This window comes from Ursus americanus, chromosome 28 (genome assembly GCF_024610735.1).
Source record: "Ursus americanus isolate L20-20 chromosome 28, mUrsAme1.1.p, whole genome shotgun sequence".
In the NCBI taxonomy this organism is placed as follows: Eukaryota; Metazoa; Chordata; class Mammalia; order Carnivora; family Ursidae; genus Ursus; species Ursus americanus.
In genome coordinates this window covers 38,273,011-38,296,451 of record NC_142154.1, presented here as the reverse complement: position 1 = coordinate 38,296,451, position 23,441 = coordinate 38,273,011, and the positions used below count along the sequence as shown (strand labels likewise).

The 23,441-nt window shown below is 49.8% G+C and overlaps 1 protein-coding gene across 10 annotated transcripts in view; it reads right to left on the bottom strand.

Moving 5' to 3' along the window:
- The window catches only part of DAPK2 (death associated protein kinase 2), a 116,713-nt gene that overhangs the window by 26,768 nt on the left and 66,504 nt on the right, over positions 1–23,441 (bottom strand). For 9 of the 10 annotated variants that reach the window (XM_045810640.2, XM_045810634.2, XM_045810642.2 and 6 more), the window contains one exon: positions 16,433–16,571. The exons of the other annotated variant lie outside the window; for it this stretch is intronic. In XM_045810640.2, coding sequence (XP_045666596.2) covers positions 16,433–16,571 — 139 coding nt within the window. The remainder of the gene's footprint in view (positions 1–16,432; positions 16,572–23,441) is intronic. 10 annotated transcript variants of the gene reach the window in all.

Below are 23,441 nucleotides of genomic sequence, written 5' to 3'. Positions count from 1 at the left end.
TGATGCAACCTTGTGGGTGTGTGTCGGCAGGGGGATGGCCCTGCCCTGGCCTCACACGCTACAGGCTCTCACTGAGGCCAGAACAGGAGCCTACCCTTCTCACTCCCACCCAACTGCTCAGAGTCCACAGTAGGTGAGCAGGTCACTCTGCTTCACCCTGTCCCCTCCCATTCTCCACCATGAGGGTCCTAGTCTCCATTCTAAGTGGATTGTCCTGAAAACATACATCCACACCAAAACATCAAATGTCACAGCCGCAGAGTCATAATAGTCTCAAAGTGAAAACAAGTGTCCATCAACTGGTGAATATGCCATATCCATGTGGCGGATTACTATTCAGCCATAAGGAGGAACGAAGGCAAAGAAAAAATAAAAAGGACTGAGATATTGATACTTCAGCATGGGTGAACCTTGAAAACACTACGCCGGGGTGCGTGGGTGGCTCAGTTGGTTAAGTGTCTACCTTTAGCTCGGGTCATGATCCCAGAGTCGTGGGATCGAGCCCCCATTTGGGCTCCCTGCTCAGCGGGGAGTCTGCTTCTCCCTCTCCCTCTCCCCCTCCCCCCTGCTAGTGCTCTTTCTCTCTCTAATAAATAAATAAAATCTTTAAAAAAAGAAAAAGAAAACATTATGCCAAGCGATAGAATCAGTCACAAAAGACCATGTGTTATAGGATTCCATTTATACAAAATATCTTGAACAGGTAAATCCACAGAACCAGAAGGGACATTAGTAGTTGCCTGGCACTGGGGGAATGGGGAGTGACTGCTAATGGGTACGGGGCTGTTTTTGGGAGTGTCAAAGATCTACTAAAATTGACCGTGTTGTCAGTTGCACAACTTTGTAAATTGTAACTTGTGGCTTATTATCTCAATAAAGCAGTTTTAAATAAACAAAGATAAATAAATAATGTTTACGAAAATCAAATGTCCCTATTTCTCAAAGTCCTGAAGAATTTCCCACCTTGTACCTTTCCTCACATGACTTGCTCTACCTAGAAAGCCTTCTGCTTGATCTGCCCATTAAAATCCTAGCTGGGCTCCAACGTCTAACTCAACTCACCTAGTCCTTGAAAGCTTTCCTCACTGAGTACCCCCCCACGCACACACCAGAAATGAATCCTTCTCCCCAGTCCCTTTGGTGCTCACCTGAACCTTTTTGTCATGACATCTGTCACACTCTCCCTTGCCCAACAGTCCACGCTGTCACTGTCCTAGCTCCTAGACTACCGGGCCCTCAGCGGGAGGGAGGATTCGGGTCTTTGCATGTTCACCCCTAGAGCGCAGAGCACAGAGGCTGGCAGGCTGAGGGTGGCCCTAACTGTGAGCTGAACTGATTCTAAATCTGGCCTGAAGACACTCCAGGTGCCGCATCCCAAACTTCCGGGCTCCCGGAAGTCTCTGCGACCTCATGTCACAGTGGCTGGGAACTTTCACTCAAGGGAGCAGGCTGAGGCCTCCCCCGACTTTGAAAATAAATAAATAATACATTCCCTTTTGCATTCTTTTTTAAGCTTGTTTATTCTTTTTCCTCTCTGGAGATTTCTCTCAACTTTATTTTGAAAATGTGTCAAAGTCCTTTCCCAAGGCAAAGCAGGGTCTTAGGCCCTGCAGAAAGGAGAGTAGGGACAGGGGAGGCCAGGAAATAGGACCCAGATAGATGGCCCCACTCCAGCACCCTCAATCCAGCCCTCCAATGGCTGCCCATGGACCCCAAGCTCTGTCCTTCCCACTGCCCACCCATGGACCCCAAGCTCTGTCCTCCCCACTGCCCACCATCACTCCAGGTGGGGGGGAGCTTCTCCTCCTTCCATTCTACTACATTCTTTAGTCACATTATCTGGAACATCCCCTCCTGTCCAGGGAATGGCCCTGAGGCTTGTCTCTGGGGCCCAGAGTCAGGGCCCGAGGCTTCCTGATGAGCAGCGTGCTCGGGCCACAGCACGTGCTGCACGGGGATGGAAGCCGCAATGGACACACGCAGTCACACCGGACCTGGTGTGGTGACCCCCCAGGACTCCGGGGCAGTAGGAACTGGGTGGGGAACATGAGAGAAGACACAAGAACAACGGGAGGCTGAGTTCTCCCAGGCAGTCCTGCTCTGAGAGGTGAAAAGCATCCTTGCCTTACGTCCCCTCACCTCTGCGTCCCGCAGTCCAGGAGAAACAGCCTCTCCCCTGGCTTGTGAAAACCTCAGGGCCAGGCCTCGTTTTCCTACCGAGTACTGCCTGGCCCCACAAGCTCTTGTCCACCCCAAGAACCTAACACACAGCAGGTGACTTCTCCTCCGCTTGGAACATTCTCCCTGCACAGTCCCTGTCTCAAACCTGGTTAATTTCCTTTTCCCAGTTCAGTAAAAATAGTATCTCCTCCAGAAGGCCTAGGCGAGCACGCACATCCCCCTTGGCTCCCGCAACACCCTGCGCTTCCCCGATCCAGTGTCTCTTCCCCTGTCTCAAGGTGACGGCTTCCTTATCTGCCTGCCCACACCGGCTACAAGCTTGTTGACAGTTTTGTTCCTCTCCTGGCTGCCGAGGCTACAGGTGCTCAGGAAATGTCCCCTGAGCGAAGACAGCTGCACTTGGCTGCACTGTGCTAACCACGCACGTGCCGTACTTTATAGCTCGCTGAACCCTCCTGACCACCTCATGCAGTGGAGGTCATCATTCCTCTGTTTCAGAAAGAGAAACCAAGAACTCCAATACTGGCTTGTGGACACAGGGCTCTTAACCTCTAGCTGTTGGACTCCAAAGCTTCTGCTCCTAACAACTAGAGTAAATGAGCTTCCTTCCCTGGGGCTCAAGGGTCCTGGGAATCTATCCCAGGGAGAAGTGGGATGCTGCTCGGGCCTGGCCATCTAGGGCAGGCTGGCACCCCGGGGTGGCAGGAATGTTCTGCTGGGTAGGCAGTCCCCGCATCCTTGCCTTGCCCTCATCACGCACACACTCACCCATTTGGACCAAATGTACCTTCGGGCTCAGACCTCCCCTCCCTGGGAGTAAACAGGAAAACAGCCCCTCTATCTGCAGCTCCTCTTACTTTCAGAAGGGCTTCCCTCTTGCTGTCCCAGCCTCCACGAACCCAGCCTGATGCTACCCAGGAGGCAAGGCAGGGGCTGACATCTTCTGAACATTTACCAAGGCAAGCAGCCCACTGCTGCTCCCCATCATCCTCACAACCGCTCCAGGGGTAGGCATTATTAGCACCCCCATTTCACAGATGCGGAAACAGAGGCTCAGAGAGCTAAAGCACTGGCCCAAGGTCCAACACCTCATACGCAGAGTCAGGGTGGGTTTCCTGGGCAGGCCAGCCCCTGCTGGCCATCGCATCACCCAGTTTGGTTAACTATCTTTGAGAGAAAGCTCAAATGCCCTGCCTGAAATTTGCAGCATTGAGGCTCTGCACTGACTGTTCCATGCTACCTTCCCAGCTGCATCACCCGTGACCTCCTTGCACCTGCCCCCTATCCCCTCCTCAAGGTGGGTATCACCAAAGCCAGAACAAGGGCTCGGTTCCATCCTTTGCTCCAGCTCTTCCCCTTGCCTAGAATGCCTTCCCTACTCTTCTTCACACTGTCAGAGACTATGCCTCATCCCTGTTTCCTTCTACTGCCTTACTTTTCAATGAAGCAGCCCCTGACCTTGGGCTCTAACCCCCTTGGCGCTCACAACGCTTATGAGCAAGTGGTCCTCAGTTGCGGGATGTGTCTCCTATTGTGACACGGCTGCTCTCCTGGATGGTGGCCTCCCTGGGAATATTCAGATCAATGCTAAGTTTCCTGGTATCCCCTATGGTGTCTTGCCTCCTGCATGTCCCTTTGAAATATGGTGACATGCACTGAAAGAACTGGGAGTGGTCCTTCTCTTTCTGCCCTGTGGAGGTCCTCCACCACCTCCCCAGAGGGTTGCTGTAGGCCTGGGCCAGAAGGGAGGATGACTGAGGGAGGATCCCCAAGGGTTTTTTCTCAGCATCTTTGCTTTCCCCTTCCCAAACAGGGTCGGCCACTAGAACAGATGCCAGGCCTGCGTACTGGGAAATTCCAGTTTCACCTCACCGTACAAGGCCATGTGACCTCAAGCACACCATTTCCTCTCTCTGGGGCGAAGCACCCCCAATTCTAAAATAGACATTGGATGAGATCCAGAGCCCCTTCGAGCTCGAGCCTCTGCAATTGCAAGGTGTCATAGCCTCCCAAGCTGGTGGGGCAAATCCCCACTCCTCTGGGCCCCAAGGCAGGACATACGAAAGGCTCAGGTCTCCTGGCTCCAGGTCAGGGAGGAAGAACAGGCCACTGTGACCACAGACCGCTGGGCCCAGGCCAGGCTGTTTCTGGGGTAGTATGATCCTATCCATCCGTCCTTCTGCAGCTTTATTTACTCCAACCCCATACCACCCACATACTTGCCGTCACCTCCAAAGCATGGCTCCAAGGAGGGATCACATTCCCAGGCGTGCCACCACTGCCCTCACCTGTCAAAACAAATCCACCTGGCTGAGCCCACGGGGCAGGCAGCTGTGGGAGAGGCCTACGTGCCTCGCCAGGTCCCAGTGGATTTGGTCACAGGTGCCTGCTATGGTACTAAACCGAGGCTGGTTCTCCAGGCAGGACCCATGTGAGTGGGTGATCCCCACCAGTCCAGCACAGCAGGTCCAAGAGCCCCTGCAGGATGAAGGCAGCCTCGGGCAGCTATAGAGTAAGGGGCAAAGGCTTGAGCTTAGAGTCAGGCAAGGTCTAGGTTCAAATCCCAGCTCTGTCACTCACAGTGAAATCTGGTGAAAGACAATGGACCCCTTGCAGCCTTGGTGTCCCATCTGTAAAATGGGACAACACCTCCATGGCATAGGGTGGTTCTAAAGATCCAGAGAGATGGTCCACGGAAGGATCAGCGTCCAGCAAGATTTCAAGTAATGGCAGCTATGTCCATTCGTTCCTCTCTAGAATGTAGCAATGACAACAGTCATCCCTGGGAGCCTTCCTGAATCCCTGCTGAATCACCTGTGCACAGCTGCAGAACATGTCCTTTCCCTGACCTGCCTCCTGTCCCACTCATCCTCACCCCCATGTCACCCCTACAATGTTCACAATGTTGAGGCTGCAAGGGACCTCAGAGATCATTTAGTCCTTTCATGTTGCAGAGCTGCTCAAAGAGGTCAAGAAACTGCCAAGGTCACTGGGCAAGGAGCAGAGCCCAAGTCTGCTGACCCCCACCCAGTGTCCTCTCCGAGTGCCTGTCACTGGGCGAGGCTGCTTAGCTCAGCAGAGCAGGGCCCAGCCAGTCTGTGCCCTGGGGACAAGGAAGCTGCATACGAACCTCCATTGCAAACCTCGAGCATGGCCCCAGATTATTCAGGAAGTGCTGGGCAACCTGAACAAGCCAGCCTGCCTGCTGCCAGGCCTCTATGGGCAGGTTTCCACGGTGCCGCAGCAAACCCTCTCTCCCCACCAGCACACTATAGATGAGACCACAGGCAGTCCCTTCCCACAAGCCTCCAGTGTGGCCCATGCACAAGGTCCCCCTCTGTCTGGCATTCAAGTCCCTCCTACCTCTGGACACTCATCCCTCCGCCACGTCCCAACCGACAGACCTCCTCGTCACCCTTACCCTGACCTACAGTTCACTCTGCTGGAACGGCCTTCCTCAGAAGCTGCTTCTTCCCCGCTCACCCCCCACTCCGACACATTCATGCTGGAACATGTTCTGCGACCCCCTCCCCTCCAACACATGCAGCTAGCTGTTTCCCCCCAACGCCTGCATGTTACCGTGACACACCTCTCACGGCGAGTCAACTGCACTATAATTCCTTGTGTGTCCTCTCCCCACTATCCTGAAGCCCCATCACAGATGGGACAGGAGCCCTGTCTCTCATTTCCACCCCCGCACCCAACAGTGGCTGGCATTGCAATTCCTGGGCGCTCAGGAATTGTTTCCTGCACAAATGAACAACCAGCAAGTCACATACGCATCTCTTGCACCTTCTGCTTTTAGGGATCAAGACCGATGATGGCTAAGAGCCTTAGAACCTGGGTTGCAATCCCAGGTTGGCCATTTACCAGTCTGACACTGGGCAAGTCACTCACTTAGCCAGCCAGCTGCAGGATTCTCACCTATAAATTAGTAATGATGATCACATCTACATAATGAGGGCTGCCAAGGGGATCAAACAGGGCATATGAAGTGACCCGTAGCTGGTAGCATCACCTCTGTGATTATTTCCTTGATCATGTCTCCCCTTCCCAGAATGAGGGTCTCTGTCATCTGCCTATTGAACTCCTACCCATCCTTCCAGACCCAGCCAAAATTCGATCTCCCCCAGGAAGTGTCATCTAAATACCCAGCCCAGCTCTCCTTCCTTCTCCCACTCCACACACATGCAGCAACCTCACCCCGCAGCACCCCCCACTGCCGAGAGCCCTGTGTGTTCGTCCTCCTTTCCCACCCAGATTGCACACTTGCCGAGAGCAGGCCTACTGCACATGCTCTGTGTTCCTAAAAGCATCCAGCCTGGGGTTTCAGTATAGCACAGCCTATAGCATTTCGTTTACAAAGCATTCATACTCATTTGCTTCTCACTCTCCAAGGCAGGTAGTGTCATCACCCCCATTTCATAGATGAAGAAACTGAGGCTCAGAGATGTTAAGTCCTCAGTAATAAGGTGCCTCAGTAATAAGTAATGCAGCGAAGGTTCAAGCCCTGGCTGACTCCAGATCCTGTGTGCTTTCTCCTCCCCTCTCTCCCCTTCCTTCCTCTAGTTGATGCAAGGGAGCCTGCTGGGGTCACCCCTGCCTGCTGGCAAAGTGGGCACGTCCATCTTGGCTCTGGTGCCTCAGCAGCTTCCTGTCCCAGCTCCATGTTTTTCCCAGAAAACCCACAGCTGTGGCTTCGGGAAGGGCCCCAACTCGGTTGCGTTTGGATTTGGCCACTCACTCCTGGCCTCGTACTCCGGGAAGGCTGCTACGTGGCTCTGAGCTCCCACTGCCCTGCCTGGGAAAGCAGAAGGGAAAACCTACTCCACCTACCTACTCTGTCTCTAGGCTCCTGTGGCATGGAGAGAAACAAAAATTCACTTGTAAGGGCATTCCAGGACCACTGGCTTCCAGCCTTAGGCCAATCAGCAATGCTGGCTCTGTGGTCTGTGCCAAACTAGCATTTGTGGTGGGCTTTCCCCACACCTCACCTTATTAGATCCTCACAGCCACCAAGCCGTAGATGGCTGGTGCCCCCTCCTACCAGTGAGGAACCCGGGCCTGCGTCAAGACATTCTAAGCCCCCAAGCTGTGCTTTGGAGGTCCCCTTCTGAGCGAGTTGCCCACCGGCATCCCCTGGGGACTGTGTTAACGATACCAAACCGATGAAATCAACTCACCAGGAGGGAGGCTCCAGTATTGGTTGTTTTTTCCTTAAAATATTTTATTTATTTATTTGAGAGAGAGTGAGAGCTAGAGAGAGAGAGAGCATGAGCAGGGGTGAGGGGTAGAGAGAGAGGGAGATGCAGACTCTCCTCTGAGCAGGGAGCTTAATGCAGGACTCGATCCCAGGACCCTGAGACCATGACCTGAGCCGAAAGCAGACGTTTAACCAACTGAGGCACCCAGGGGCCCCCAGTATTGGTTTTGTAAAGCAAGCTCTCCAAGGAACTCAGAAGCAGACGGCGCCATGTGTGGGAAACCAGTGCTGAAGAGGGTCCAGACATCTGACAGTCACAGGTCAGAATCCCGCTCTGCCCTGCACTAGCTGTGTGGCCCTTGGCAAGTCACTCACCTCTCTGAGCCTTGGCCCCTCGTCTGCAAGATGGAATATTAATACGGTTAGGGGTTCTGAGGAGACACAACAATGCCCTAGGAGCCCTATGGTAGCCTCTTCTTTTTATAAAATGGGCATGACTGCAGAGCCTCCCTCACAGGGTGGTTGCGTGGATTAAATGAGTAAACTCACGCACAGCACTCAGACAAGAGACTGCATGATTTCGAGGTGCTCAGTAACTGCTGGCTGCCATTGTTGTTACTATACTGCTGACAACAGTCAGCCTGCATAAAACACTATTCTCCCTACAAAATGCTTTTATTTTGTGTGTAAAGTCTCTGAGAGCCAGGGAGGTGCTGGAGCTGGTGCCTACTGGCTCATGAGAGCCCAGGAATTTTGTGAGCTGGTTGTTAAAGACAGCTACATAACTATATTATTTTAATATTAAAATGAAATTCTATAAACTGATACTAAGTTATATTAAAAATAATACTTAAAGTTCATTGCTTCCTAATTTTTTAAATTGTGTTTTAGTATTCTCTGTGTTCTTGAGGCGACTTCTGCCCCTTCTCTCTGAATTGGGGAAATCCTAAATAAGGGTGTGCTACTGCAGCCCTCTTCCAAACTCCTGTCAATGGCACAAGGGTACCTTGAAATTGGCCACGGTGGGGGTACTGACACCATGGAAACTGGAAACTGGCAGATACTACCGATAGGACCTGATTTATTATCTTCTTGATTCTAGACTTAAGAAGTGCTGGAGAAGGTCACTTAATAATGCAGATTACACTTAAAAGGGTGCCGTGTATGCAGCCGTTGCTTTGTGAATAGCACAGAAATAGAGGACATATTTTTTCAATGTTCAGAAACTATTACCCAACTCAGCAAAGAAGTCGTTCTTGTCATTGACAAACCAGCAAAGTCCTAACGCATATCTTCATTGTTTCATTTTCGCCTTACTTGTTAATGTAGACGAAAATATCAACCAACATTCTGGTCAGAACTACCCTCGGGAGTCAACTGCATCCATAGGTTGGCTATTGATACAAGGGTTTGGCAAAAACTAAAGAAAATGTTGTATGAGAAAATCGGCTCTCTGGAATTTACCAAAAAAAAAAAAGTAGCATATATTTTATTATTTATAAATTGTGTTACAAACCTTTGTATCATAAAATTCATGATAAGTGTGTGTGTGTGTGTGTGTGTGTGTGTGTGTGTGTGTACCTACGCTTGCTTACTGGAGATCTGGCTGTGACCAGAATAGTACTGCACAGAACCTTAGGCAAGGAGGTTACTGTCTGTGTTTTCCAGTTGAGGAACTAAGGAACAGAGAAGTTAAGTAACTTGTTCAAGGCCACACAGCTAAGTTGTGGAGCCAGGTTTCATTTAAGCACAGGTCTTCTCAGGTGCTAGGATATCTGTTCTTTTTACCACCTTCACTACTTTCAGAATCAGATTCTTTCACTTTTATTGAGATGAGCAGCAGTGGGAGGGCTGATGGTGGAGCTGTGAATAGAACCTAGAAGGTACTGTGTGAACACATGATACCTCACCGGAGGCCAGGCCTAGGCAGGGGACCATGGCGTAGGGCACGGGCAGCCAGGAGCCCCAAAAGGCCTCTGAGCTGCTAACAGTGATGGCAAAGGCAATAACGGACAAAAGAGGAGGAGGGCACTGCATTTTTTAGTTTCCTCGTCTGTGAAATGGGGATCACGATATCTAGGCCAACCCCTATCAGCCTTCCACAGTGTCCTGCCACTCTTGGAACCTGCCTGGCTGGCCGGCAAGGGAAGTACAAGCTTATTCATTCCCCCCTTTCGATGTTCCCATGCCCATCTCCCTTTCCGAATCCCTCTGGAGGAAAGAGAGGAATGGGGAGAAATGTGGCCTAACAAGACTAGCTAAAATTCACAACAAGTTTGTGTAGGGCGTTTCAGAATTCACAGGGCCCTCTCGTTATTACTGATCTCTCCCTGGTCCCCCACTCCACTCCCGTGGGCCAGGAAGGAGAGGCAATATTACCTCCACTTTCAAGGCCAGGAAATGTCAAAGAGGTGACCTCCCCAGTGCCACACAGCACAGGTGAGATGCAAATGCAGGCTCAATCCCCAATCCTGTCCTCTTTCTACTTCACTGTGCAGCCTCCTGCTGTATCTTGTAAGAGCTACCTGCTTGGCTTAATGCTTCCTGTTTCAAAGTATCTATATTTCAACTCTTGTATTTTTATTTTCTTAAAGATTTTGTTTTTAAGTCATCTCTACACCCAACGTGGTGCTCCAACTCCCAACCCTGAGATCAAGAACTACACGTGCCACGGACTGAGCCAGCCAGGTGGCCCGCAACTCTTTTAATTATGGCTCTCCATAGCTTAATTTTTGCCACATTTTGTTCTTTCCCTCCACTGTTTAGGATTCAGCATCCTCAGTTCATTCGTCCTGGGGTGGCCCTAGGGGAGCCTTGCTGTAGTTCGTCACACAGCCAGCATGTACCGCTAGGGCTCCAAGCTCAGTCTGATGTACTGGGTTGAAATGAAGGGGCCCAAAGAGTACACTCTGAGGCTGGGGCACAAGCTAAGCTTTGCATTTAGGAACAGGAAACAGGGTCTGCCCCTCAGAATACACTGAGAAGGTAAGGAAATCAGAAAAGACGTGTATAAAAGTTTCTTTTTTTTTTTTTATTAATAATGATTTTTTATTATATTATGTTAGTCACCATACAGTACATCCCCGGTTTTCGATGTAAGGCTCGATGATTCATTAGTTGTGTATAACACCCAGTGCACCATGCAGTATGTGCCCTCCTTACTACCCATCACTGGTCTATCCCATTCCCCCACCCCCCTCCCCTCTGTAGCCCTCAGTTTGTTTCTCATAGTCCATAGTCTCTCATGTTTCATTCCCCCTTCTGATTACCCCCCCTTTCTTTATCCCTTTCTTCCCCTACTGATCATTCTAGTTCTTATGTTCCATAGATGAGAGAAATCATATGATAGTTGTCTTTCTCTGCTTGACTTATTTCACTTAGCATTATCTCTACAACGAAGTAAAATACTTTAGAGCACATGTGGGCTGCTTGGGTTAAGATGTACAGTAGAAAAAAGCGTAAGAGAAAATTGTAAAAGTAATATAGTTACAAGCACCCTAACACACAAACACACACACACACCTGCTCATAAAAAGCTGGAGAAAATACACCAAATGTTAACAATGGTTGTTCGGAAGTGGAAAGTTTATGGGAAACTTCTTTGCAATTTTCTGTGTTTTCTACGAGTTACTACTTTTTATGATAGCATAAAAGACCATGCTTCACTTAAAAAATGCTAAGGGTACCTTTGGGTCATCTCTTACCCATGTTCTTATCATTACCTCTCACTGGCCTACTCTCTTCCAGCTCTCCTCTCTGCCCTGCCGGAATTTTCTTAAAATCAGAAATAGAATCGTGTATTCATTCATTAAAGGTCTTCCACCAATTATTGTTAGTTTTCTTAAGTGTGATAATGGTGATAGGTCAGTGGGAGACTGACTTAATCTTGGGAGAAGCCTAAAGAAGTGCTGAGAGTGGAGTGTCAAGATGGCTAGAATTTTCTTTCAAATTATACCATTTAAAAAATCACATATTTTTTTATTTTAATTTTTATTTAAAATGTTTTTAATTCCAAAATATATATATACATATGTGTATGTGTCTGTGTGTAGATATACAATTATAAAAATATACTTTTATATAAATATATATTTTTCTTTTTTAAAGAGAGAAAGAGGTAAAGCAAATGTGCCTGCGTGTTGAATCTAGGGCGAAGGTGTACTGGTGCCCATCGTATCCTGTCAATTTCTTTAAAGGTTCTGAAATGTTTTCATAATAAAAAATTTTGAGGGGAAAAAGCCTCCCCTGGCTGTGACTGCCCACACAGACTCTCTGGTCTGCCCTGAAACGTCACAGTCTCACCCTACTCTATCCCAACAGTTAAATCTCTGCCATGCCTACCTTTGCTTCATGCCGCCAGGTTTTAGTACAGGAACAGCCTCATTCTTGTAAGTTCTACTTTCAAATGCGTGCACACTTTATAGCAGCTAATAAAATGACATTTTTTTAATATATGAGGAATAGCTTATGAGAAAGAAAGAACAGTGTAACCAGATGAGAAATTAACCGTGTGAAGGAGAACTGCCTGGCACAGTACAGACCTTTGGATTAATGATGTGTCAGAGGCATGGCCCGAGCAAGTAAGAAATGTACACCGTCAGAATCTGGGGAAAGAAAAGCTGGTGGCACCCAGCTTGGCTTAGTGTTTCCTCATTGGCTAAGTTTAAGCTTCAGCTCTGTCATTTAATAGCTGTGTGATCTTAGACAAGTTACTTCACCTCTCTGAATCGCAATTGCCTCATGTGTAAGAAAAGGACAATACCTTGTAACTCCACGGGTGGCCATGAGGACCAAATGAGAGAACAAATGTGTAGGTGTGCTATACTCCAGAAAGTGCCATAAACACTCAAAGTATTATTAGTATCATTCCTATGAAACCTTGACGAGCAGACCCCATCATGTCACGAACATAAAAAAAGCTCAAAGGACAATCAGGGCATAGAGGAATTTGGATTTGGGGGGCACTTTGTTCAGAAATTCACTTCTTAATACTCTTTATATAAACCAAAAAGCCCCATGAGAGTTCTGGGTTCCTGGCTTGCATATGACTCATTCAATCCTCACGGCGTGTTCTTTTTGCTGAAAATACCAGTCAGACCTGAGGACAACCTTCCATTTTTGAATTCTCCAGTTGGGTTGGGGTGTAGGGGAGACACACCCATACTCAGAAGGGAAACTCCCAAATGCAAAATAAACACAAAACCGCACAAAACTGCCCTCTACAAGGCCTTCATTTGCGTTGGGATGGCATACCAGGCTGAAGTTCCTGGGCGGCTCTGAAGCCCACTTCCTGGTAATCCACCCCGCAGAAGCCATGTCTGAAGGCACACAGGGCGCTACGGGGTACTGGGGGGCAGTCAGCCCAGGGTTCCTTCCATCCACGTAAATACAGGGCAACCTACCTTCACCACCCACACTCACCCACATCAGTGGGCCTTTCTGGGGCGTTTTACAATGCACACCAGCATGCTATTCCCTCTGCTGAGGCAGAACGCTTACCCCCTGGGAGTAAGCTTTTGTTGGCGAGAGTCGTGGTTAGCTTTCATTTCAGGTGGCCTCCCCACCGAGTCCCACCATGGCCATCTCCTAGTGGACAGTGGGCCCTCGGAAGGCAGGTGCCATATCCCATTGATGTCTGATACTCTACACCTGGGCATATGATAGTCCCTCAATAAATGTGCACATCATTGGACTGAAACCTGCTGTAACCTCTTCTGCATTTTCCAGGTGATGTGAAAGGGCCTTTGCATCCATGCACGCATCTGGTCTTACTAAGGCATTCATTACTTCATTTACTCATTCATTCAACACCGAGTAACTCGTCACATGCCAGGCACAGTGCTAGAAAGGGACGGAGAGCGACAGATACTCTCCACAGAAGGCTGTACGAAGGGCAACAGAAGCCGAAAGGCAGGTTCATTCTTGGCTATGCTTTGGGAGGTAGCAGGGATGGAAAGGCTTTCAGAGGAAATGGTGTTTCTGCCGGGCCTAGAAGGATGAGCAGGAAGGAAGTCCGTGGACAGAGAAAAGGAAGAGCAGCAGCTTCCTGGATGGGAACAGCACGAACAGAGGAGAGAGGCCAGAACACAGATCTGTCGTCTTGTTGCCCGGGCCTAGTGTTTTGGAGTGGGAAAGCTGGATGAGGGCAGAACCAGGGCTGAGGCAGTGTACGGAAGGCCCCAGTGCCATGCCGACCATGGGTTCGTTTATCCTACAGATGACAAGGACCCATTACAGATTTCTGGGCAGCAGCCTGCCATGATCTGTTTTCCCAAGACTGCTTAGCATACCTTAATTTGTCCATTTATTGCTCTCTGCCACAAGGCTGGGAGCGTGTCATAAGCCGGGACAGGGCCTCACCTCTCCAGCATAGTGACAGAACATAGGAGAAGCTTATCAGCTAGCGGTCCCAGGAGAAGCTGTTTGTATTCCAAAGGCAGGAGAGAGCTGCCCCTCCTCCATCACCTGCTCCTTCAAGCTGGAAGATGAGCACGGAGAACAGGTCACGAGTAGGGGCCTGGAGACAAGAGAATGGCTGTTCGTGGGACCGCAAGGCTAGCCTGACTCACTCGCTGAGGAGTAACAGAATACAAGAGTTGAGGAAAGCAGAGGTACCTCATAGAGAATGAAAATCAGGAAGAAAAATATATTCGTGTAAAATGATTTTTATATGATGGGAAACAACATGGAACCCAGAAGCTAGCAGCTGGACTTTCTACATCGTCCCCTCCAGCTGATGGAAAGTTCCAGCCAGGGCCATGCATACCCACGTTCTGGCTCCAGGAAGCGTCTGCCCCATCATGAGGTAATGCAGCTACTCATCACTTCCTGAGGTTGCTCAGCTGGGCCTGGGCCAAGGGACCATGGATGGAGGTGCAGGGGTCAGAAGGCTCAGAGTCTGCACAACTCTAAGGACAGGAGGCCAACATGCGGGTTAGCAGCATCCTCACCCTACACACATCCGGGGCAAACCCAGACTGTCTCCAGGTCGTGGAAAGCAGCCAGACTGAGCCCAGGAGCCAGACGTGCCCCAGCAGCAACCAATCTCAGCTCTCTGCTGGGCACTTGAGAACGGCACCAGCAGAACTGTTTTCCTAGTCTAATGGGCCCAAAATCCTGTAACAAGAGCTGTGTTTTCTTTTCCTCTTTCCTGGGAGGGGAAACAACAATAGCAGGTACTATCACAGAGCGCTACCTGGGAGTCGGCACGAAATGCTGCTTCTCTTTAGCCCTTACAACAACTGCACCAGGTAGGGATTATTAGCTGTGTTGAAGCTGAAAAGACTGAGGTTCGGCTGTATCCTGGTATATAGCAGAATGAAGACCAAACCCAACCTGGCTGCCTCCAAGCCAGCACTCCCCACCCCACAGCGGCCACATAAGCAAATTAAACAGCATGAAACTGCTGCCCACCCCCCCCACCCCGTCATGGCACCTATGGGATTACAACTCCTCCTACCTTTACCAGACCTGGTAGAGAAAAGACAAAGGAGCCCACTTTGAGGCCAGGCTCCTGGAACCAGTAAAGACACAGAAAACAACAAGTTAACTGTCCCTAGTACTGTCAGGAGGGAGACACAAGTGCAATCCAGGCAGACCATTTCCTGCTTGGTACATTACCACTCCAAGGTCCAAAGGCCTACTCAGGCCACACACTCATCCAGATTATGGCACTAGCCTCCCAGCTGGGCCCCCAGCCTCCAGCTGTCCCCATTTTACCCAACCTTCCAGGCAGAGAGAGATCCTTCCGAAACACACAACGGATCGCCTCACCTCCCTGATCACCTGCCCCCCGGCCCGCCCCGTATCCCTCAGGGTAAAGTTCAACCTCTTTGGTTTGGCTCTCACGCCCTTGTGTCTGCCTTCTGCTCTCCTCCTGGCTTGTTCTCAGCCATTCAGAGCATCCACTCTTTGCCTGTACTTCCCTGAAAGCATTATGCCATTTCCAGACCGTGTACCCTGCTAGCCTTTCTTCCTTCGAAGACCCTTCCCCTTTGATAATCCCTGACAGTCCTTCTAAACTCAACTCAAATATCACCTCTTCCAGGAAGCCCTCTGGGATACCGCAGTCTGACTTAGATGCCCTCTCCTTTGAGCTCCCCAGCTCCCTTATACTTCCTTTTATCGCAGCACTTAGGGTTGTTGATCTTTCTTTTCTGCCTCCTGTACTAGGTTTCCTAGAAAAGAGGAACTGAGCCCAGACAGGGCCTCAGTTGATCTTTGTATCTGTAGCAATACCTAGGTACATGGCACATTGCTTGAAACACAACAGGAATTTCTGGATAGAAAACTGAGTCGGTCTACACCCTGGTAACTAGGTCCCTCTGATCACGGGTTAGAGGATCTTTACGCTTCGGGTGTCTGTAAAGGCTCATCAGTCCACTACGCTGAGCTCCGTTAGTATGGGAACTGGTCCTTCTACTTCGACCACACTCCTGCTTTCTGAGGTCCTATGTGGTCACAGTGAACTTTCTCAACCCTGGATACCAGTTACCACAAATGATCAGTGCCCCTTGGAAGCAGTTTTGTGGCCACAGTAGGGGATGGGAACGGGGAGGGCAGCCAGCGGTCCCTGAGCTCTAAGACTGATGACCTCTGGGTGAGGGGTGCTGGAGGCTGTGTGGGGCCCAGAGAGCCAGCCGACCTCGCAGTCCTCACCCGAACACTTCCACTTCTGCCTCCTCATGAGTTAGTTCTTGGTTACTGACGAGTCCAGTCTGGTGAAATGTGTTTGGTTTCATGTTTCCTGTCAGTGGCCTACTATTTAAAAATGACAGCCCACCTACTGTGTGACAGAGATAAGGTACCTGTGGTCTGAAGAAGCAGCTTCTTGCCATCAGCCCCTGTGTGAAGAAAGCCTGCTCTGCAAAATGACACTGAGGAGAGGGACACCTTCTGTGGCATCGTTTCTTTCCTAGGAGCTCAGTTTTCCATGGCGAGACAAGGGAGGAGGACCAAAGGGGCACTGAGCCCTTCCTAGCAGTGATGTCAGAAGGGACTCGGCCCGTTCTTCCTAAAATGATTCTTCTCCCTCATCCCCTCACTGACCTTGAGATCAAAGTGAGCAATTTTCTTGGCATGAAGGTAGTTCACACCGTCCAGGATCTGCTTGATGAAGCTGGTGGCCTCCTCCTCACTCAGCGACTCCTTCTGGGCCAGGAAGTCGAAGAGCTCTCCTCCCGACACTCTGCAAGACACCAGTGTGGGGTGGGGGCCAGGCCCAGTCAGCCCTGTGTGTTAGGAGGCCAGGCCATGGGTGCAGCTCCTGAACTTGACCCCCACGACCTGCACATACGGCAGGATCCCCTCACCCATCTCTGGGGCTCTGTCCTGCCAGCACCAGGACCCGACTTCGCTTCTATTGGCTGCATTCTTCCCTTTGGATCACAAGGGTAGGAACCACTCTTCGGGAGTCACCAGAAGGGTCTCGGGTTACCCTGGGTGTTACCTCTCCCCACCCCATGACTGAGGGGGCAGGGGACAGAAACAAGTGCTGTGAGATGACAAAGAGGAAAATATGCTGGGCCAGAAACTGGAGACCTAGATTCTAGTCCAGCCCTGCCACTGACCTTGGACAACTCACTTTCCCCCTCCAGGCAGCCCTTAGTTTCCTTACCTGCAAAATGAGCAGGTTGAGTACGATGGCTCCTAAAGCCCTTTCTTTCATGGCCTCTTCAAAGCTGAAGAGAATCTAGGCATGGATTCTAGACCCATCTAAAAACCTGAAAATGCTGGGGCGCCTGGGTGGCACAGCGGTTAAGCGTCTGCCTTCGGCTCAGGGCATGATCCTGGCGTTCTGGGATCGAGCCCCACATCAGGCTCCTCCGCTAGGAGCCTGCTTCTTCCTCTCCCACTCCCCCTGCTTGTGTTCCCTCTCTCGCTGGCTGTCTCTCTCTCTGTCGAATAAATAATAAATTTAAAAAAAATCTTAAAAAAAATAAATAAAAATAAAAAAATAAAAATAAAAACCTGAAAATGCTACTTTTGTCCTCACACTCCCCACTCTTGCACCTTATGGTACATCTGGCAGGAATGGAGGCCCGTAGAGTAAAAGCAACCTCCCCTATAAATACTAGTTAACTGTTTCATCTGAATTAGGGATTTGGGGTTGCCAGATAACATAGGGGATTTTCATTTGCTAAATCTGGTAACCTTACTGGGCTCGTTTGTCCTCTGATGGATGCTGGGGTATCCAGCCAGGACATGCTTCTCTGGGGCTAGGACAGAGCCAAGGGTCATCCCAGGGAAAGATACTGGGAAGGCCAGGGGGTCCAAGAACTCAGGATCACCTGGAGAACGTGTTTAAAATGCACAATCCAGGTCCTACCACAGACCTTAACAAATTAGATCTTCCAGCACCCAAACCTTGGAACCTGTATTCTTACAACAATAACATAATACTAGTAATTCGCATTCATTGGATACTTACTCTGTGCATAATGTGTACTTTAGGGACATTATTTCATTTAACCATGACAATACCTTATGACCTAAATACTTGGATTTTCCTATTTCACAGCTGAAGAAACAGAGGCTCAGTGAGGGTAAGTGACTTGCCCAAGGTCATGGAGCTAGTAAATGGCAGTCAGGATTCAAACCCAGGCAGAATGACTTTCAACCACTATATCATACTGAGTGTTCTTAGATGATTCTTAAATGGCCAGAATGGCCTGTGTCCCAGTTTGGGGAATCGCTCATTCCCTGCTACCTAGTTCATCCTAAACAAAGAGCACCGAAATTTCCTTTTTCTCCTTTCTTTAAAAATGTCCAGGAGCACCCACAGACCCACTAACCAATCTTAGCATCATGGAAAACAGAACCATGGGACATGACAGGGTAACACAGGAAGTACACAGTGACACCTGTGACGTTATCTCACACCAACAGCTGCTTAAGCCTCTCGCTCGGCTATCCAACAGAACCTTCTGCAGTGATGGAGATGCGGTCTATGAACATTGTCCAGTATAGCAGCCACTAGTCACACATGGCTACTGAGCATCCGAAATATGGCTAATGCAACCCAGGAACTGAATTTTAAATCTTACTTCATTTGAAGTCACTTTAATTCAAAAACTGAAGTGGTATAAAATATTTTCCTGCAAACACAACTTTATTGTTTTGATAAGTTTGTATTTCACACTGTTACATTGGGAAGGAACTTAATGTGCTCTCAGTGTAAGATACACACTGGGTTTTGAAGATAGAATATGGAAAAAAGAATGTAAAATATCCCATTAATGATTTTTATATCGATTACATGTTAAAATGATAATATTTTGTATATACTGGATTAAATAAACTCTGATGAAAATTAGTTCACCTGTTTCTTTTTACTTCTTATTCAATGTGGCTAGTAGAAAATCTCAAATCATATATATGGTTCATATTATATTTCTATTGAACAGCACCAATACGGAGGGTATCTCCTTAGATCTAACTATTAGGTTACAGGAAACGCAAGACCTAGAGGAACAAGTTAACTAACAGCATGAGGAAGGAATAAGCCAAAACCAAGGTGTGAGATGATCAATGGGACAAACGACCTAGTTTTTCCAACAAATCAATAGCATCGAGAAAGAAGGGGAAGGAGAACTGCTATAGGAGAAATGAGACAGAAGAGACAAAAGAACCAGATGCAGTATGTGGACCTCATGTGGATGCTAATTCAAATAAAACAACCGCAAAAAGATATCTCTGGGTCCATCAGAAAACTACCACTATGGGGGGCGCCTGGGTGGCTCAATCCTTAAGCGTCTGTCTTCGGCTCAGGGCATGATCCCGGCGTTCTGGGATCGAGTCCCACATCAGGCTCCTCCGCTGGGAGCCTGCTTCTTCCTCTCCCACTCCCCCTGCTTGTGTTCCCTCTCTCGCTGGCTGTCTCTCTCTCTGTCGAATAAATAAATAAAATATTTTTTAAAAAAAAGAAAAGAAAACTACCACTATGGACTGGAGTGTAGACAGCCTCGGTGGTCCCAAGGCCCGGCTGGATAATTCTGTCAGGTGTCATAGATACATGATGGTCACATTTTTAAAAACCGTCATCAGTGAGGGATGCGCACTAGGGTATTTATATGTAAAGTGACATGATGTCTGAGATTTGCTCTAAAATATTCCAGCAAACAAACAGTTGGAGTGGGGGCAGGTAGGGGAATAGGAGTTTTATATAAAACAAGTCTGGAAAAATGTTGATCACCTGAAGCTGGGTGATGGGCATATGAGGGTTCCTTACGTCATTCTTTCTACTTTTGTATATGTTTGAAATCTACCCTAATATGAAGTTCACAGTGAACTTCCACGGGGGGTGGAGGGTAGGGGGACTCCACGATCTCCCTCAGCCGCCCACCCACATTATAACCATCATCACCTGGTAGTTCCTCCATAACAGATGAGGAAACTGAGGCCCACAGGAGGGGAAGTGGCCATGCAAGTTCTCCAGCAGGGGAGCGTGCGGTCAAGGCCATGTCCAGGCCCCGGCTGCCGTCCAACCGTCTTCTCGGACTAACGTGTGACTGGAGACGAGCTGCCCTAACTCTCTCAGCAATGCCTGTCAGGGATGGGGGTCATGAGAATGTCTGTGCGCTCACCTCGTTCTGAAGAGCAAATGCGTTGGTACAATAAGGAAGGTGCTCAGCCCGCTGACGTGCGCGCCAGCGCTCCGCCTGCAGGGGCTTCCGCCATGATGTCGTTGTTCGTCACACGTGGTTAGTGTGGGCTTACGTGGTGGGAGGAGGCGCTGGGGAGGCAGTGAGGCTGGGGGAGGGCCTGGACGGAGGGAGCAAGGGAAACAGCACCAGCAAAGGCAGAGACGGTGACGTGCGCAGGGCACAGATGAGGCAGGAAGTCCCCGTGCACCGGCCGGCCTTGGAGGTGAGGGGCCCGCCTGCTGGCATGCTGGTTCTGTCACTGACTAGCACCTCACTCTCCACCTCAGTCTCTCTCATCTGTCAAATGGGGTTAAAAATATCTCCCTTTGGCAGACAGATGAATGTCAGAAACCTCTGTTCCTGCTGGAGTGTGAGCTTCTCAAGGGCAGGAGCCATGAATCAGGTCCTCAGCTTTATGTCTAGTGTCTACCGCAGAATAGATGCTGAGCAAATATTTAGAGAAAGTGCGGGTGGTGGTAAAGGGGTGAAGAGAGCCCGAGAATGTGCCGTCTGCTACAGCCACACTGCCCCTCTACTCACTCAGCTGGGTGCAGCCCACAGTGGCTGCCTCAGTGTTGGGGATGAAGCTGGTGCACTGTTTTTCCATGTGTCTCAAGGGTGAGGCCATCCTCTGCCCCACCCCCACCTGGGCAGGTGCTGGAAACTGGAGTCCCCTCTTAGCTGCCGAAGGAGTAACCCTGAGTCTGCACTGCAGGCCCAGGTCAAAGGGCCAGGACGGTGGTCCCAATCCTTCCCTGACATAGACCCAACCTTCCCCTGGAGGTACAGCATTAGAGTCCCAGGGCCTAGCTTTTCTTCTTGCAAAACAGGAATGAGGATGGGTGCCTGGATGGCTCAGTCGGTTAAGCATCCAACTCTTGATTTCGGCTCAGGTCATGATCTCAGGGTGGTAGGATCGAGCCCTGCTTTGGGCTCTGCGCTCAGCAGGGAGTCTGCTTTCCCTCTCCCTCTGCCTCTCTCCCTGCTCATGCCCTCGCTTTCTAAGTAAGTAAATCTTTTTTTTTTTTTTAAGTTTAAAAAAAAAAAAATACAGGAATGAGGAAAAAACCCAGCCTATTGCCCCTGGGAGGGGGGAATCTTGCTGTAGAGTTGGACAAGTGCTATGAGACCAAAGTCCTGGAGGTAAATACCATGCAACATATTGTCATCAGGCGTGGCAATGGTGGAAAGGCATTTGATTCTGAGTTTACTCTAAGTTTGCCACCTGTGCAATATGCTTCCCCAAGCATTCTCTCCCTTGAGACTCACATCCCCCCAGAGGGATAGATGGAACTTCTGTCCTGATTTTTCAAATGAGAAACTGAGGCCCCAAGAGACCAAGTGACTTGCCCAAGGTCACACAGTAAGTCACAGAACCAGGTTTTAGAGCCAGATCTTCCCAGCCCCAGTCCACCATGTGTCTTTCTCAACGCACTGTCTCCACATTATAGAGCCTGAGTTGGTGCAATGAGGAAAGCTCAAAGCCACCCCAAGTAGTGGGCGGTCTTCTGACATCCCTGCTCAGCCGCATTCAATCCCTCATCATACCACGCTATTGTTACCTGTCTGTCTCTCTCCCCAGTTAGGTTATCTTTGCTTCCACAGCACCTTGTGTAACAAAGGCATTCAATAGAAGGTGGGCGGATAAAAGAACAAAGGGGAAAAAGCATTAAAACTATCAACATGATATAGAATGTTCTCTATTATATAGAAGTGATGCCTTGGCATCGGCAAGAGACCTGTCCAGAGCCCTATACAAATGTTCAAATCCACAGTGCCCCCTCTGAAACACAGGACAGTCACCTGGCCCTTGTTTTCTGTCCTTCCAGCCCCTGCTGCGTCCTGTGAGGCTGTGGCCTCAGGCACATCCTACCCTTCCTACCTTAAATAGAATGCTGCCTAAGTGTAAAAGAATCTCACGATAATCGGGATGTGTCCTGTCACCCAGAGCCACTGATGTGAAGGCCCAGGCTGGGCGGACTTTGGGAGACAGTAATCAGCCACACCACTGAAGGTGTGATCTGGGCAGGAGACCGGGTAAGACATGGTCTCCTTTGGATAAAGAAGGGAATAACCACAGGGGTCCTCAGAATCTCCCCCAGAGTCCTGGAAAGGTGGGAGGCTGATGAGCCCACTGGGGTGAATGTCCAAGTCCGGACGGACACCCAGGCTGGGGACACTCACATCAATGCTCAGGCAGCTCTCCTCGAGTTTTTGTTCATTTTCCCCCTAACACAGCTTTTCCCAAGGGTTTCTCAGCCCCAAAACCTCTTCCTTGGAGCTCCCTGTCTTCTCCCAAATGTCTCTCCTCTCACATCCCAAACCTCTTTAGCTTCAAGATGAAAAGCAAAACCTAACAGTCTGAGCCTCTTCTGCTCTCCTCTCAGCACCCCCAGGATCAGTCCCCTTCCTACTAAACTGACCTTCCTTCTTGCTGGTTGCTCTGCCTGCTAGAAATGCTTTTCTGACTCTTTCGTGAACATGTGCTGAAACGACCTGCGTAGCAGCGATTTGGGAAGGGTGCTGCCGGAGCTGCTCAGGCCCAAGAAGCCGCACTCAACTCGGTGCACTGGGAGGCACTGCTGACACCCTGGGGCGCTCTGCCAGGCCCTTCTCTCCGATGCAACCACCCGGCTCTTGCTTTCCGTTCCCTGGGTGTCCGGGAGGCCCCAGAGCCATCAGGGGCCTGGATGGAAGGCCTGTCCAACCCCCCCAGGTCTGACTTACATTTTCCAGAGCAACCTCCACATATGACATGAGTTAATCTACTGCAATTTTGAAAATATTCTTTATGCTATACAGAAGTCAACTTATATGGAAAAACTGAATCCTTCCCATCCTTGCCTTCAACAGCCCTGAACCAGAGGCAGCTGCTGCTAAGGAGGTCATGGATGGGGTAACAACAGCTAAAAAGGACTCAAACCAGGGCTGGGCATGTCCTCTGAGTATTGGTCACTTTAGCAGAAAGCAGAGCATGCCCGGCACCAGACCACAGATGCTGGGAGGGGCAGTGGGACTGGGGTAGAAACCTGCCATTGCAACTGAACAGGCAGGCACTAATACCCATGTTTCAGCACTGGGCAAACCCAGGGACCTATTAGGGCACCAAGAGGACGGGGCAGCCGAAGGTTGCTGATGAGCCCAACAGGGGTCACCAAGTCCAAACACAAAAGCGCACGAAAAGCCCTTCTCTCTCAGGAGGTCCTCCCTCTCACACTCCAGGCACATATGGTTTCGGCACGGCCTTAGCCATCCGGAGCACTCCACAGACAGGCACCCTGAGAGCAGCGAGACAGGTTGAGAGGAAAGGAGGAGTCAGAGAAACTATGAACATACAGATCTGAGCAAGCATGGTAGCTCGTGCAAGTCACACTGGGAGCACCTGTGTGACAACTGGTAGTGTGGACAGTGAC